Source organism: Centrocercus urophasianus, unplaced genomic scaffold (assembly GCF_019232065.1).
Source record: "Centrocercus urophasianus isolate 14NV4802_14NV808 unplaced genomic scaffold, USGS_Curo_1.0 seq_12, whole genome shotgun sequence".
NCBI lineage: Eukaryota > Metazoa > Chordata > Aves > Galliformes > Phasianidae > Centrocercus > Centrocercus urophasianus.
The window spans coordinates 32447106-32463081 of NW_024884364.1; the positions used below are offsets into that span (position 1 = coordinate 32447106).

The following is a 15976-nucleotide window of genomic DNA, read 5'->3' on the forward strand; positions in this document are numbered from 1 at the left end:
GCGCAACTCGTCCGGCCGAGCGCGGGCATCGGGGCCGTGCGGAGGGAACGAGGAGGAGCTCGGCGCGGGGGGAGGGGGGAGATGGAGCCGGGGCGTGGGGAAGCCGCTCCCGCCTTCCTCCTCCTCCTCCTCCTCCGCCAGCCCGGCAGCCAGGCGGCCGCTGCCTCCCGCCCGAGCCGCCGCAGCCGGGACGTGCCGCCGGGATGGCCGCTCCGGCGGCTCCCAGCCTCCTCCTGCTGCTGGCCGGCGCAGCGGGGCTCAGCCGGGCCTTCTTCTCGCTGCCGCTCCGCGTGTCCCAGCCCGCCGCTCCCCGCGCCTCGTCGGCCGCCCCGCTGCCGCTGAGACCGGGGAGCGCCGGAGGAGGGCAGCGGGACGCCCAGGACGAGGTGGGCGGCCTGGCCTTGGCCTCCGACCCCGCGGGCAGCCTCAACTTTTTGGCCATGGTGGAGAATCTGCAGGGGGACTCCGGCAGAGGATACTACCTGGAGATGCTGATCGGGACCCCGCCGCAGGCGGTAGGAGAGAGGCGGGGGGCAGCGGGGAGCGATATGGGGGAGAGCAAGCATCTCGGCAGCCGGGCTCCGCCGTGCTCGCTCCAACGCAACTTTGTCTCGATGCCGGGCACGGCGCAACTTTGCAGCCGAGCCCGGAGGGTCCGCTCAGAATCCCCCGCTGAACTGCGCCCCACCACCGCTTCAGGAGAGCCGCCGCGGCGTGCGGGGATCGGAGGGAGCCCGAAGTTTCCTCGCGCCCTCCTTCCCCTCCCCGCCCCGCAGCGCCCGAAGTTTTCTCGCGGCCGCGTCACGAGACGGCCGGGCTGCGGAGGGGCTGGAGGATGACTGTCAGCTGAGAGGGGCCGTTTCCTGGCAGCCCGCGGGGCTTCCACCCTTCCCCCCCTTCACCGACCCGGAGCTTGCTCTCTGAGGCCGAGCCCTGGCGTTCCCCGTGTACACAAAAATCTCTGTTCTTCTTTGGCTGTTCTCTGTAGCCAGGAGGCAGGGAATGCCAGAACGCCCAGCCTGCAGAGAATGTGTAGATAGCACGTTTTTGGGGGCTTCTGTGGGATTTTTGTTACACCTGGATGTAACTGTAATTGAAGTGTTTGATAGCGAGCTCGATATTTAGGAATGAGTCTCTTGTTTTACAGTCAATAAATGGGGTTAAGAAGGAGCTAACCAGGTCTGAGGTACCCAGGGGTGGCCTGTTAGCCACAGAGGACAGAAATAATCCCTCCTCCACAGTGTATGCTGTGTTTTTTATGAGCTCTGAGAGTGTGGCATTGCATGGTCTTCATTCCTCGGAGGGATGTTCAATATTGTTTTCTGCCAGCATCAAGATACCAGGTTGAATTGGACTAATAATCCAATTCTGTGTGTCTTAAATTAAAAAATAATTTCAGGCAGAAAGGGTGAATGCAAAAGATGTCATCTTGCATATCTAGGGGGATCTTGAAAGGGAAAGAAATTGGAAAAGGAAAAATGTGACAGGTTCTTGATAATGTAACTAGAGGTCTGCCCTCAGTATGCCTGGAGACTTCACTTACACTAACAGCCAAGTATTACTTGCACTGCATGCCATGCAAACGTGCCTTGCTGATTTTTCCACCTGGAAAAAAACTCCAGTTGCAAAGCTTTCATCATTTTGAACCAAGTTCTGAGTTCTTTCAAGGTTAATTATTTAAAGGATCTCTCCTGGTTTGGCTAACACATAATAAGTTGTAATCATGTGAGCAGGCCCACCATGGTTGCCATAACGTTATAGATGCACTTCTAGAATGTCAGACCCCAGGATGTAGTGATGGAGCAGAGTGCAGTTAAAATGTATTTGCTACTTTGGGTAAGAATTTGTTATCTTGTTCCCTACTTGAAAGTGGAAGACTTAAAGACCATGAATGTGCTTGTTGCTTTTCTGCTCTACAATGAGCAATAGATCTGCTGCAGTACACTTCCACTTGCGTCTCTCACAGTGCTGGCACTGAAAGCAAGTGTCTTGGTACTGCCAAATGCTGGGATCACGTCAAACTCCATGGGCAGGCAGTTGCTGGAGTCACAGGGGACCGTGATTGGGTAGGAAAGAAGAGATGTCTTAGGCTAATTTAAAGGTTCCTCCCAGCCTGACTTTGCCACACATGGCAAGCTAGAGTGTATACCTTGAACACCTCCCTTCTATGACCCCCTGACGTGGGACTTTCCCAAAGCTAATTCCCTTCCTCATTCAGTCCCCTTCTGAGCCAAGACACACACGGCATCGCTGCTCCAATGCTTTGCCATCGATGAAGAGGAATCCTGCCAGTGAGGAAGAGCTGTGTAGAAATGAGCAGAATGACCAGGGAGCAAGGCTACTCTCTGCACAGCATCTTAGTGAGGGGGGGGAATGCAAACAAGGCAGGAGCATATCAAGACCAGATAGCAGGCTGTGAAAAAAGGCACAAGATTTAATGTTGCAGTTATAAGGCTGTTGCTAGCTTTGTGTTTAGTGTTGAAAGCCTGCTGTGCCAGTATGGGGGTAAACATTAGTTTCACAGGAGACTTTAGCATTCTTGAACTTGTATTACTACTTAACTGCATTTGTAGAAATTTTTCTTTTCTAATTTCTGTTCTTGGAAGGAAGCTGCTATGAAAGAACTTATATTTTCAGGTCATTTAAGGCACACAATTTGGCTTTCGTTCCAAGTCTGATTTGTCATACAGCAGATAAACAGAACAGAACTGAGCTTCACAATGGCAGTTCTGAAATACTTGTTCTGCCAATATAAAAATAGAGCAGTTGTGTGAAGTCAATTTTTTTTTTCCAAGAGAGAAAATTTGAGTGTAGTCAGTCCAATTTTGTAAAGTATTTGCAGTGAAAGTATTTCTGACCATTTCCAATTTTACTATACATGGCAGATCTCCAGATTAGCTAGCAGATCACCAATGGTTCTCATTGCCTGCATTAATTTTCATTAGTACACACACATCTCTTCTACATCCTAATCTCTAGGATTATGTGAAAGCTGAAAAAGAAAAAAAGGTTTTATATTGTTTTGCATTGAAGAGTGTGATGTATTTGTCTCTTGCATCATGAGTGTATAGCCTCTTATTTCTGATGGCTTATGTGCTTTACACCTGTATAGGTGCACTTTTTCCAATGCTAGATTTAAATATGAAGAGGCAAGAGTCCAATATGAACTGTGTACACTGCTCTCACTTTTTATTTCTTTAAATAATCTGATGGAATTCCTCTGCTCTGCCTTTTATTATTTTGCCCGCCTTGAGATTATAAGCACTGTGCAGAACTGAATCAAAGATCATTCAGGCATTTGTTCACTATCTTCTTTGTAGTTCTGTTGATATTAATTTTGCTACTCTTAGAAGCCTTTGACCAGTGAAACAGTCAAACTCTGAAAGCACCCCATGTTCTTCACAGCTTTTTTGAAGTCCATCTGGACCATATTAAATCTTAGCAAATAGAGTACTGTTGTCTCATTCCACCTGTTATGTTAGTCTTTATTATATGAAGTAGTGGCAGTCCTGTCAGTCTTGCTGTGTTTCCAAATTGTGCTTTTGTTGAGATCATACAAATATTATACCTTCAAATTCGTTGCAAAGGGAGGCTTGACATGCACCACTTGAAAGCTCAGAGTCCTGTAGCTATGGTTTGATTAGTGGGTATTGAAACCATGGTAGGATCTGATTTGTGCTCTGAATACGCAAACCCTTTCTCAACCCTGAAATTTAGACTTCTCATTCTATGTACAAAGAGATTTTGTTTATTGTTCCTACTAATAGCAGTTTGTTCTGTGCAGGGGGTGAGCAAAAACCTCTCCTCTGAACTTTGCTGGTGAACATGTTGGGTCCAGTGGTCTTTGCTGCAAAATGCGGACTTCAATTTCCACATAATCAATGGGAGGTTGTCTTTCACTCAATTTATTCCAGTTATTAAAGAAAAGAAAGATATGTATTAAATATCTCAAGTGTATCACAGACTTTTATAATTTATAGCTTGAAACTTTGAAGGTGATGAACGCACACATTAGCAATTTCTGAACATGCAGCCATTCTTCCTTAATTGTTGATAGCTTTCATACTCGGGGTGAATATTGTGAGGAAAGATTCAGCTGCTCTTGTAATTTCATCACTTCAATAGTTTTGCTATGTTAAGTGATAAGTGCCTGATTTCTGCAACTGTGTCATTCCCCAAGAAGCTAAGCTTTGTTTTCTTCATTTTGTTTAAAAGGAGTTCACCTTCCTACTAGATACAAAGAGAAATTTTGAAAATATGATCCTACCAGGTTCAAATACTAGAAGGCAAGTTCCAGCTCAAGTCTCTCATTTCTTTCCCCTTCTTTTGTTTTGTAGCAGTTACGTGGATCTCAAAAATATATTTTTGAGCTTTTTATGGAAGATGAAAAATGGAATGAAGATGAGTGATGTGACGTATTGAGTATTTTAAGGTGGCAGCACAAAATTCTTTCAGATCCCTCTGCTGGAAGTACTGTGGAGATGCAGCGTACTGCTGTTACATGATGAGTTGGGTAGATTTTTTTGTTGCTGTTGAGTACCAGCAAAATAAAAAAGGCAAAGACCTGAAAGTTACAAGAGACAGGGCTGATACTCTGATATAATGTGCTGGGCTGTAAAATATTTTTGGTCAAAACAAAAGTAAACAAGAATACCAGATTTTAGGTGACAAAACTGTCCCTTCCTTTACAAATCTGCATTCCAGCACCTCCTTTATACAAAATCAACCCTTCCAGGTTGACTGCATGGAAATAGTTAGAGCCGGTATTATAAAAGCAGCCCAAATCATGAGTTAACGACAATGTAGTGGCCTTAGTAGAACATAGCACAGGGAGTACTTTGTAGCAAGGCTTTGCCTTGGTTTGTTTTGAGAGGCTCATCATGGCCTGTAATGTCTATGTGCAGTGTCACTGAATGGAAGAGGCTAGTTCCTCAGGATGTGCTTAAGGACGAATTCTTTAGCAGGGTGTGCTGTGACAGGACAAAAGGAAATGGTTTCAAACTGAAAAGCAAGGCAAGATTTAGACTGGATATAAGGAAAGTTTTGGGTTTTTTTTTTTCAATAAGAGTAATGAAGCGCTGGCACAAGTTGCCCAAAGAGGCAGTGGATGCCCCATCTCTGGAGACACTCAAGGTCAGGCTGGACAAGGCTCTGAGCAACCTGATGTAGCTGTAGGTGTCCTCGTTCATTGCAGGGGAGTTAGACCAGATGGCCTTTAAAGGATTCTTCCAGCTGAAATGATTCTATGTGCCAGCACAAATAGGTTGGATTAGAGCCCCACCTGCTTTTCGCAGGACGCTTTTCTGAAAGGTGCTTAACTTCAGAGCAATGCTAGAATATGTTATCCAGTGTCCCTGGTCATAGCAAACACAGTTGCTGTTCCTGGGCAGTTGGGGCAGAAGGGTGGCTGTGAAGATCAGTGACGTGGCAGAAGGTGGCAGGTTCATACTTTTTACTGCCCCAAGCATGTATTTCATCCCCTACCAGAGCAAAAGCATTAAGTTAAATTTAGAAAAAACAAACTAGAATGTGTACAAAGAACAGTGTTGCCTATTATGAAGCAGTGAAGCAGTACTTGGGATTTGGAGCAGGAGTGATACAAAATAAATAAATAAATAAATAAAAGAAGGAAAAAAGACAGGGTACAAAAGAAAACCCATGTGGAATTTGGGATTATTAAGGGAGGAATATATATATATATATATATATATATAAAGCTCTAACCAGAGGTTTCTGAGCTCCAGGGATATTATCTGGCAAGATCAATTTAAAGATGACTGTACTTTGCAGTGGTGTTTAATTTTTTAAAGGAAACTCATGACTTTGACTCTTTGTGAATGTTAACTGCTCTGTTTGGTGTCCGTGTTTCATTATCTTAGAAAATGTCTCAGTTATTGTAGGTGAAGTTGTGACCCAAAATGTTACCTGGTTGTTGTCAAGTGTAAGTACATTTGAAAAAGGAAACTGAGATAGTTACATAGCCCGGCATATATGCTTCCCCAGTCTGAATCAAACGTTCTTCTCTCCCTTTTCTAACTTGTTGTAAAATATAGAATTGATCAGAATTTATGTTAATAAGTGAAGGAACTTGTTGCTTTAATTTATGTTCAGATTAGGACTTGAAATCAGGTTTTCAAAGTAAAAGAGGTAGTACTGAGCTGCCTGAGAAAAAGGAATTTTTTTTTTCCCTACCACTGATGGAACTGTCGTACATCCTACTACTTTTTAGCCTCATTTTGCTATGTAAATGTGAGCTTGTGAAGCAAATGGTATGCATATTGTACAGATACCAGACTGCTGTAGAAATAAAGAGTTTTAAATCTGAATCTGTATCTGTTAGCTCAGCATCCTTCAAAGCACTTAAATAGCCCAGGACTAAAATCTATTTTATCTGTGGCATTTTGCACATGAAACTTCTAGTTTTAAAATTATACGTTAGCCGAATATGTCTCCTTTTTTTTTTTTCTGTGCATGTCTACATCATAGACACTCATGAGAGGAAACTTTGGCCAGTTGGACCTCTCACTGCTACTGTATGAGGAGTATTGTGGGACTGATTCATTACTTTTTTTATAAGAGACATCCTCGAATAGGTAAAGCCTGTGGAATACAGTGGAGAGGGAATCTGAGGAAAATAAGTGAGCTGGAAAAAATCTTAAACAAGTGAAAATTAGAATTCATGGAATGCAATTAATGTGTCATAATTAAGAGGCTCTTGAAGAGAATCTGTGAGGACAGTAATTGCACTCTACAATCCTGTTACTGCTTACTAGTAATTTTAAATCATGAAAAGTAAATTACTTGTAGATTTTTGTCATCTTTGCACAGCTTGTGTGTACTAAAATTAGTTGGCTTTATTTGGCTTTATGTTTGGTGTATTTTTGCACCTAGTTACTAGCAAAAACTGCTGTTAAGTTATGCTACATGCATTCAGAGAAAGTGTCTCAAAGTCATTGATAGTCCAGTTTTAATTTAAAGAGGAAGGTTATTAATGCTGCAGTAACACTTGGGAAGCTCCTATTTAAAGACACCCATTGGTTCCTAGGGATCTATTTTCTTTTTGGAAGAAAAAGCCAACTCAGGAGCCAAGAGTAACCTTTGCACTTGAGGGCCAGAACATAAACCTTTTCTCAGGAAAGGCCAACTCCTGCCATTTGACAGGGAGAAAGTAATCAGGCTGTTTTGGCAGCTCTCTCTTAGGTAATTCCTTCTGATATTTGTTTGTGGATCTGCCTTGTGAGCGGGCTGCAGGCAGTGCCTCAGGGCCTGCTGTGCAGTGAAGCCTACCTTCAGCACTGCAGCAAGGCCAAGTGAGAAGGTTTTCTTCCCACCTAGGCTCTTCTTTCTCATTCTGCTGCCACACCATACCTCACTTTGCCTCTTGCTTCATGCCAGGTCAGCCTATGGGCTATATGGGGCTTTTAAGGAAACAAAAGGGTTACCTAGAAGGCAGTCATATGGAAGGGTGGTCCCAGTCTCCCTCTGTTCCCTGAAGTCATTTTATGTGGTATTAGAAAAGAAAATGAACAGTTCAACTGCAGATTTGTTTTTCTAGATTGCAACTTCGACTGTGAAATCTTGAGGGGGAGGTTTTTATTCCTCTCTCTCTTTTTTTTTCCTACTCCATTAGAATCATAACTTTGAAAATTATCAGCCTGCTCATGCAGAATGTCTGTCAGCCTTTGCAACATAAAATATTGGTAGTTGTAACATCTTTTCAAGACAGAGCACGCTGTACCCTTTTGGAAGTTATTTAGTGCAGTGTTATCAGGCTGCTTGAGCACAGTATGGAAAGCCCCGTGTTTTCCTTCATGGAAGGTGCTAGGTGTCTGCCGCAAGTGAGAGGGAGTTGGGACATGTCAGAAACTGATTTATCAGTCCTGCTGATGTTTTCCTGTGACTAAAGAGATTTTTATTTATTCATTCATTCATTTTTCTTCTCCCACACTCTAAGGTTGCAGATATGACAGAGTAGTCCAAAAGTGGTCACACTTTGAAAAAGTCTGAGAAATGCTGTAGCAAGGTAACATCTAATGAAGTCACACTGCTTCAGTTTATCTGTCACAGAATAATCTTCTCATTACTTCACAGATGCATAGTCCTTCAGGGAATAACGCAGAACATTTCACACGATCCAGAGTGCCAGTTTTTTGCATTTAGACTGCTGAAATAAATAATGTATGGAAAACAAAATCGGAAAGTTTCTCAGCAGCCTTAGTTATAAATGCTGGAGTGTGTTACAAATTTCAGCTAAAGTTAACTTTCATTAGTACTGTTTATTGTTTAAGCTAGGCTTGTCTTGGCAAATGATCAAATACCAATAATACCATCTGCATTTTTATTCGGATTTAGGAACTTTGTTCACTTCAGGTATGCCCTACAGTGTTTTCCATTTATTAGTCATACTTTCAGTGCTCTACTGGTCTGAGCACCCCAAGCTTCAGCACGAGCAGCAGAGTGACTGCATGCTGCAAAGCTTTGAGAGAGCCATTCCAGGCAGGACATGGGCGACTGTGGTTCCTGAGGTACCATCATCACACAGTGGATATTAGCCTCTGGCTGAAGCAGAGCATAGTTTACTCCTTCATACAGGTTGATATTTGGAAGGGTAGCAGGAACCTCTCTATGTGAAGCAGCCTTTGTAAGCCTGAGAGAATAAAAAGTATTTTAACTTCCTGCCCTAAAAACTCAGCCTGGTATCTGAAAATAAAGCTGTGTTCTTGCATGCCTCTGTGTTCTCCTGTGTAATAAAGATTTTTATAGTAGAACTTAGTTAACAATTGTAACGATGTATGAGCCACAGGCAAAGCTAGTTCATTTCCCAGAGCTGCTGCCTCCACAGAATTAGCCAGAGTAAAGAGAGTAAAGTGTGCATGTTTGAGAAGGAAAGAGAGAAATAAATGAGACCAGGAGCAAGGGGAGTAATACTGCTGTTTTATTATTATTTTTTTTCAAAATAAAAAATCATATCTTATTTCACTTGAAAATCACGTCTGCTTTTCAAATTGCCCTTCTGAATTTTTAAGTTATAGTGTTAGAATAAATACGAATAAAAATATCGTAATCATTTTTAATAAATCAAACTTTGTTGTGACATGACTTATAAGCTTTTTCTTTTATTTTATTTTCAATCAAACAGTCCTTCCCAGTCTTATGACTTGGAAAGCTGCTTTTTGTGTATGCCTTTGAAGTCCACTGTATGATTCCAGTAAATACCCGTGATAACAATCAAATTCTGCTCATGATAATACCCTAAATAGGTCAGGTGGAATGGGGAGCAGAAGGCTACCATTACTTGCATTCCCTGTAATAATTACCAGGGTAGTAAAAACAATAGAGTTGAGTCACCTTGTTTGTGCTCAGAGACCTGAAGCTGCATGTGTACATTCCCCGGGCTACTTGCATACATTCCCATGGCTGATCAAGGCAGCACAGAGCAATGGTCAGCAGTTTGACCCAATAGCTTTCTCCAGAGATGTGGCACAGCTTTTGTAGCAGTGAATGCAGTCTGAATAGCCAAATTGCAGTCCTTCTGTTTGTCGCAGCTGGACCTGGTGTGATGTCTTCCCTCTTTTCTTCTTGACCGCAGCAGATGATCCAGTCCTGTCCCTTGTCATTGATATAGCAACAACCCAGTGGCTGTGTAAAATTAAGTGATGGTGGTTATCTCTCTAGGCGGAAACATCCCTATCTGGCCATACTGTAGAAGTTTTCCTAGGCTGAACAAAATGGAGCAGTGTTGGAAGTCCCATCCTGAGGAACAAGTTGTGACATTTTTATAGCATAGGTTATGACTTGAAATATAGGGAGCTGCATAGTGAGTGTTTCCAGGAGGGTGTTCATGTATGGATCTCCCTGTGTCCCATGATCCTGGCTAATTCAGGAATGCCAGTGCATGACCACCGGCTAGCCTAGTTTTCTGGCCTTCAGAAGGCAGAGGCTGCTTTCACAACCGTAAATTCCACAAGAGCAGTGAGGTGGGCATTCTCGTGTAGTCGTGTCCATTGGTTTTAGTGTTTTGGAAAGATATATTTCACTGTTGTGGTGTGAAGATGAAGATTGCTTTAAGAAAAATGATGCTTCTCTGCTATGATTTTGTTACAGTGTTTTAGGGGAATGGGTGGAATATACTGTATAGGCATTCAATGTCCTGCACTATGAAAAGCATAGAAAAGATGTGAGTGAGACCTTTCTGTAGGAGTCCTTAGGTACAGCTGGAAGAAAGTTACAGTGAGCAGCTATACTGTGTGGGTACAGCACCTGGGTGAGGGCAGCCTGCTCGGGGAGAACAACTCAGCCTGATGTGTCTGGCTTGTCCTTCCTTCACCTTTCCTTGTGCAGCTCTTCAGGCTTTGGAAAACCTTTGCTAACAAACACCCGTCTCTGAAACTAACATCTTGACAGGGAGAAAAAAAACCTGAAGAGAGTCGTGTAGCTACAGGAGTGAACTGACAGGGGGAGGAGAGGGAAAAGGGCTTTTGAGATCAGGTCGAGCATGCAGCATTCTTAAAAGATGGATTTTTCTCACTACCATCCTGCAAATGTAGAAGTATGAAAGTGAGACAGAGGCTCTCCTCTTAGGCTGCTGCTGGCTCTGCCTGCTACTGAAAGATCTTGTCTTTGACAAAAGGAAGACTTAAAGCAATATTTTTGAGTCGAGAGATACCTCCTAGTCTATACTCAGGAGTGTTAGGAATGGATTTCATAAGGTGTGTTGAAGTTTGAAATGTGACCTTTGATTAGTTATAATACTTCCAACTGTCACAGTAAACATGGGCAGTGACTCATGGTGTAGAAGCTTGTATGTGCGGCATGAGGAAGGTCAGATTAGCTGGGGAAGGCTTTCAGTTTATTTGGTGTAGCTTGGCTCTGCGTAAATGTGTAAAACTTTCAATCTTACAGATGCTGCAATGGGAGGTGGGTTTCTTTAGAGTATAGGACTTCTGAAGGTAGGCAGAAAAAAGAAATACGAATGCAATTTCTTTTTTCAGACAGCAGTTTCTCTGATTCTAATGAACAATAGAAGTAAAGAAAAGGATGGACTGACAAAATAAATTGGAAGCTAATTTTGTAGAGCAGAAAGCCTAGGAAAATTGAAATTCTAAACTGTATGCAGCTTTTGACTATAATAATTCACTGCATATAATACATTAACGTAGGCCTACTGATTTCATTTCTTTAAAAAAAAAAAAGCAAAGCAAAAACCCCTTCTTCATATTCTGAAAAGTAATATATTAGCATGATGAGTTCTTTTCTCCTTCTTCTTTTTTTTCTAAAACAAAACAAAATAACCCTCTGAAATGTTTGACATAAAACTGTGTTTTTTTGAAGTATCATGCTCTAAGAAATACTGGTAGACAGAACAGACATAGCAGATGTCTAAAGTAAGACACGTGAGGTGGATGGTTTTTTGTTGGTTTTGTTTTTTGTTTTTTTTTCAGTGAGGTATTTGTTTTACAGGGAAAGTTTAGCTTCAGGTCAACTGAAACAATTTGATAGTGTTTTTCTTTACTTCAGGAATGAATTGTGGTTAAGCACATGGATATTAGTGCGTAATGCTAAGGAGGAGCTGGCTGGGGACAGTGAAACCATTTATGGCTGGTGGGTGTTCCTGTATTTTGAAACAGCTGTGCAGTCCTTCCCAAATCTCTACTGCCCTCCTGTTTACTAAAGAGCTATAAGCTCTTTCCTCTTTCCTTTCCCTGGGTCTCTGTTCAGCGCATGTTCAGCACATACAGCCCCATGAACTCATAGCTAAATCATATGACTGGCCTTTGCTCCACAGAGCTCAGAATCCTGCCCAGCAGGGCCCAGCAAGCCTGCTCTGCTGTAACTACCCTTAGTGGTTTCAAAGCAGGAATGAGGTTCAGGTTCAGAAGGTGACTGAAATCTGTCATGGCATTCACAAGCTGCTGGTTGAAACAGTCTTCAGGCGTTTCTTCTGTTTCTTGTTAGCTATGGGTTACTGAATTAATAGCTGTCTCTCCAACACCTTGACTCTGTGTTCAGTGGGGAAGGAGTGAGCTATGGATGGGATGTTCACTAATTCAGATGTGGCACAAAGCTCAGATGCCCATTTCTCTAAACCAAGGCTGAATGGGCACTGGGATGCCTAGTGAGCCTTATAGTAAGACAGGAGTGTTAGTCTTGGTGGTACTCAGTCTATACTTCTCTTTTCTCTCAGTGCTGTACTGTAATTAGTGGAAAATTGATGAATTTAATTCCTGTATACCTACTAACAGGTAGAAACTTGCTTTTGGTCTAATGTGGGCTTTCTGCATACTTAACATGTAAATGCCTGATGTTTTCTGCTTTCATTTTTACATTTCGGGATATGTTTATGTTTTGTTGTGGTGTTGTTTTTTTTTTTTAATCTTACACTTATTTAAGCATGTCATAATCTTTGAATTCACAAACATCCTTAGCATGAATATAGAAAATATATGTTTTTTCCTCACTGAAATTTGTAAGGACATCAGACTGTTCTTAGTAACAACTAATTGTCAACTTCACATTACAAGTGAAAGATGATGCAGTGCTGCCTACAGTGGGAAAGGCTGGAGAAGGTGCAATAAGCTTACATTCTGTTAAAAGACAATCACAGTTTTCCACAATCTTGCACAGTTCAAGCCTTCCAGTGTTGGAAGGTATCCCTAGACCTATAGGTGATTTTTGTTAATGAAAGTCTTCTGAGTTGTCCAGATTTTCCTTAAAACGCAATATCTAGAACATGGCATGACTTCAGTTGAGGTATAGCTGTTTTGACGAATGAGGGAGTTGTTTTGCACACATTTTTGTCAGCTATTCGGTGTCCAAGTCAGTGATACAGGAGAGGATCTTGTATCTGGAAGAAAAGAGGGGAAAAAAGGTCAATCTTTTCTGAAAAGGCAGTGAGACAAAATTGCTACGATTCACACAGCACTAAGATAAACAAGTAATTGCTCATGTTCAACAGCGAAGCATGTTCATATAACATGAATAGGATGGATGTGTTGTATGATGAATCTAGACACAGCAAATAAATTCCAGCTTGAAAAATAAGATACCACATGAGACAGTGTGTGCAGGAAGAATGTTAATGTTGAGGAAACTGAAGGAAATGGTGGAAAGGAGGGCGCAGAAATGAAGAATAGATATTTTCTTTTGTTACCAGGATTGATTGGCTTTTTTTTTTTTTCTTTAAACCATAATAGCCTTCCCTTATTGTCAAAACGATAATATATATAAAGCACTTCCTGTAATATTTCTCTTCAAAATGACTATTCATCAGTCCCAGAGTCAGATGTTCATATTTCAAGTCACAATTTAGTTTAGCAAGTTTATACTTCAGAGTAATCAGTCATCTTTAACATTTGTGTTTTTAATACAAATCTCAACTACAGAAGCACACAGCTCTCTTAAACAGGGAAAGATTGGCTAATCCTGATAGTACTTTTCATCTTCTGGCAAAGAAAGAAATTATTACATTTCCAAGGAGAAAAAAAGGATTTTTCCCGACCCAGCAATTCAGATCATGAAAAGATTTGGGGCAGAAGACTCTGTCTTCTGTCAGCCCAATGCAGGTGTGATGGTAGCTAGTGATAGAAAAGTGTCTTGGAAGACAGGTGGTGGTAGAGTTAAGGTAAAGGTTATATAAATATGGGATCACATCTCAGGTCCTGACAATATTTGGGTATGTGATGGGGGGAAATGACAGCAAATGCTGAACAAGTTCTGGTGGACTTGATCTACGGCAGCTCTGAAGAGCCTCCATTTACAATTTGTTCTCCAGCTTATTTCATAACCTACAAACAGGCCACAGTTTCTCTGACAGACTTCTGCTCTCACCAGAGCAGGAATTGTCTTCAGTAATATGCTTGACTGTCTGGTTTGGCCACCTTTTCATGGTTCTATAGTTCACTTCCTCCTGTGTCCCAAAGCGTGACGTTGCAGTAAAACATGGGCACCACCTGCTTAACAAACTTGATTAGAAAATCCATAATTGCGTTGCCATTTTGATTTCTTGCACCATCTCTCTTATCTCAGCTGGGCAGTTAAACCTTTCTAGAGGAGAAGTAGCAAAGAATTTGTCTGTTGACTCCTGTGAGTTGGCTTTCCTCAAAGCAGCACTTGGAAATTCTCCTCCTGGATCCAACATAATTTGTGGGCTTCCCACTTCCTCATTCTCCACAAAGGTGAACTGTGATAAGGTCCAAGCCACAGAGTTGGGTAGGGAATTTCTCCAGTGTCACCAGTGGTATGCAACAGGCAGTCAAACAGCTGAGTAAAATTCTGTATTTCTCTGCTCAGTCCTGGTGAGGCCACACCTGGAGTGCTGGGTCCCCAGTACAAGAAAGGCATGGACGTATTGGAGAGAGCCCAACAGAGTGCCACCAAGATGAAGAAGAGACTGGAGAACCTCTCCTGTGAGGAGAAGCTGAGAGCTGGCGCTGCTCAGCCTGGAGGTGAGGAGGCTCAGGGAGGTCTCATCAATGTGTGTAAATACCTGAAGGGTAAATGCAAAGAACCCAGTGCTAGGACAATTGGGAATGGGCACAAACTAGGACATGGGAGGTTCCATCTGACTGTCAGGAAGCACTTCTTCACTGTGTGGATGATGGAGGACTGACTCAGGTTGCCCTGAAAGGATCTAGATTCTCCTTAGGTATATTCAAAACCTGTCTGGACTTGGACATGGGCAATCTGCTGTAGTTGGCCCTGCTTGAGTAGGGGGTTGGATTGGGTGATTTCCAGTGGTTTCTTCCCACCTCAGTCTTGTGATTCTGTGAAGTGGTGCAGTGCTGCTCAAGTCTAGGGACTGCTTAATGAGCCATGAAAAATTGCAGAATCCTGTCCCTGCTCCAGTGTTCAGCAGCAGTGTGCCAGTCTTTTGTACAGACTGACAGATACACACTTTTTTGTTTCAGTCCTGCCTGTCCAGTGAAATATTCATCATTCTACAAGCAGAAATTGTTCATCACAGAGGCTTTCAGGTTTATGTGCAACTTTGCAGGCCTTGTATCTAGACACACTTCCAAAGATTCCTCTGACTCATGTTTTAATTAGGTTTTATTTCTTTATCTCAAAAGGAAGAGATGAACAATCCGCATTAAAGCTTAGTCTTCTGAATTTATTAGAAAGTAGGCTGTAAGTGCTAATTCTGGATAACACCGAAAATAGTGTATGGTAACTGTGCCTAAAAAGCCACTGTATATTGTAACATTATTAATTTGTAGAAACAAATTGCTGAAATAAGCTGACTGACAATCTATGCTGATAATTACACATAATAACTGTGGGCAAACACAGCATATAGTTGCTAGAGTTTTCTGTTTTGTACGATGGCTCTAAGCAATTCTTGCCAGATGGGCTGATAATGTAATTAGGAATCGTTGTGTTAAATGAGGCAGTATTTAAATTGGCAACTAATTTTCCTATCTATTAACCAGCTTAAAAAAGAACTGTTACCCAAATGATTTCTAGCTGTTAATCCCATATCACTTTTTTGCACTTTTTTTTAAGCACTGCCTAGGAAATTATTTTCTGTAGCGCCTAGTATGTGTGGAACAAAAGAAGAAAGAGAGGGAGTTAAGACATGTTACAGTTTCAGGGGTTTTTGGACGGGATGGATTTCTACTAAGCCAGTGTATCATGGTATGTGGCAGCAGCTCAACGAGCCAGTAATGGGATGCTTCCAATTTAGAAGTCTCTAAATGTGGACAGAAAATGTTTTTACTTTGTGATAGCTTACTGTGCAGCATACTCCATCAAGCAGAGTAGGATTGTGAACCCTATTTTAAGCATATGTGTAGGAGAAATCATGAAAACACAGCAGGACAAGATTGTGAATGGTGTATGAACGTTAGTAGCGTGTAATGTTCACTCTTTACTGGGGGAGAGAGATAGAAGAATAGAAAGATGGGCCCTTGGGTCAAGTAGATATCCCAGGGAAGGTATGATCATTTATAGTTTTCATTGCAGTGTCTTACGAGTCCTT

At 42.1% G+C, this 15976-nt stretch overlaps 1 protein-coding gene across 1 annotated transcript in view; it reads left to right on the plus strand.

Annotated features, from left to right (window-relative positions):
* Positions 1 to 203: 203 nt before the first annotated feature.
* BACE2 (beta-secretase 2) overlaps positions 204 to 15976 on the plus strand; it is a 57514-nt gene continuing 41741 nt past the window's right edge. Inside the window, exon 1 of the mRNA XM_042810264.1 lies at positions 204 to 515. Within this exon, the coding sequence (XP_042666198.1) occupies positions 204 to 515 (312 nt within the window). The remainder of the gene's footprint in view (positions 516 to 15976) is intronic.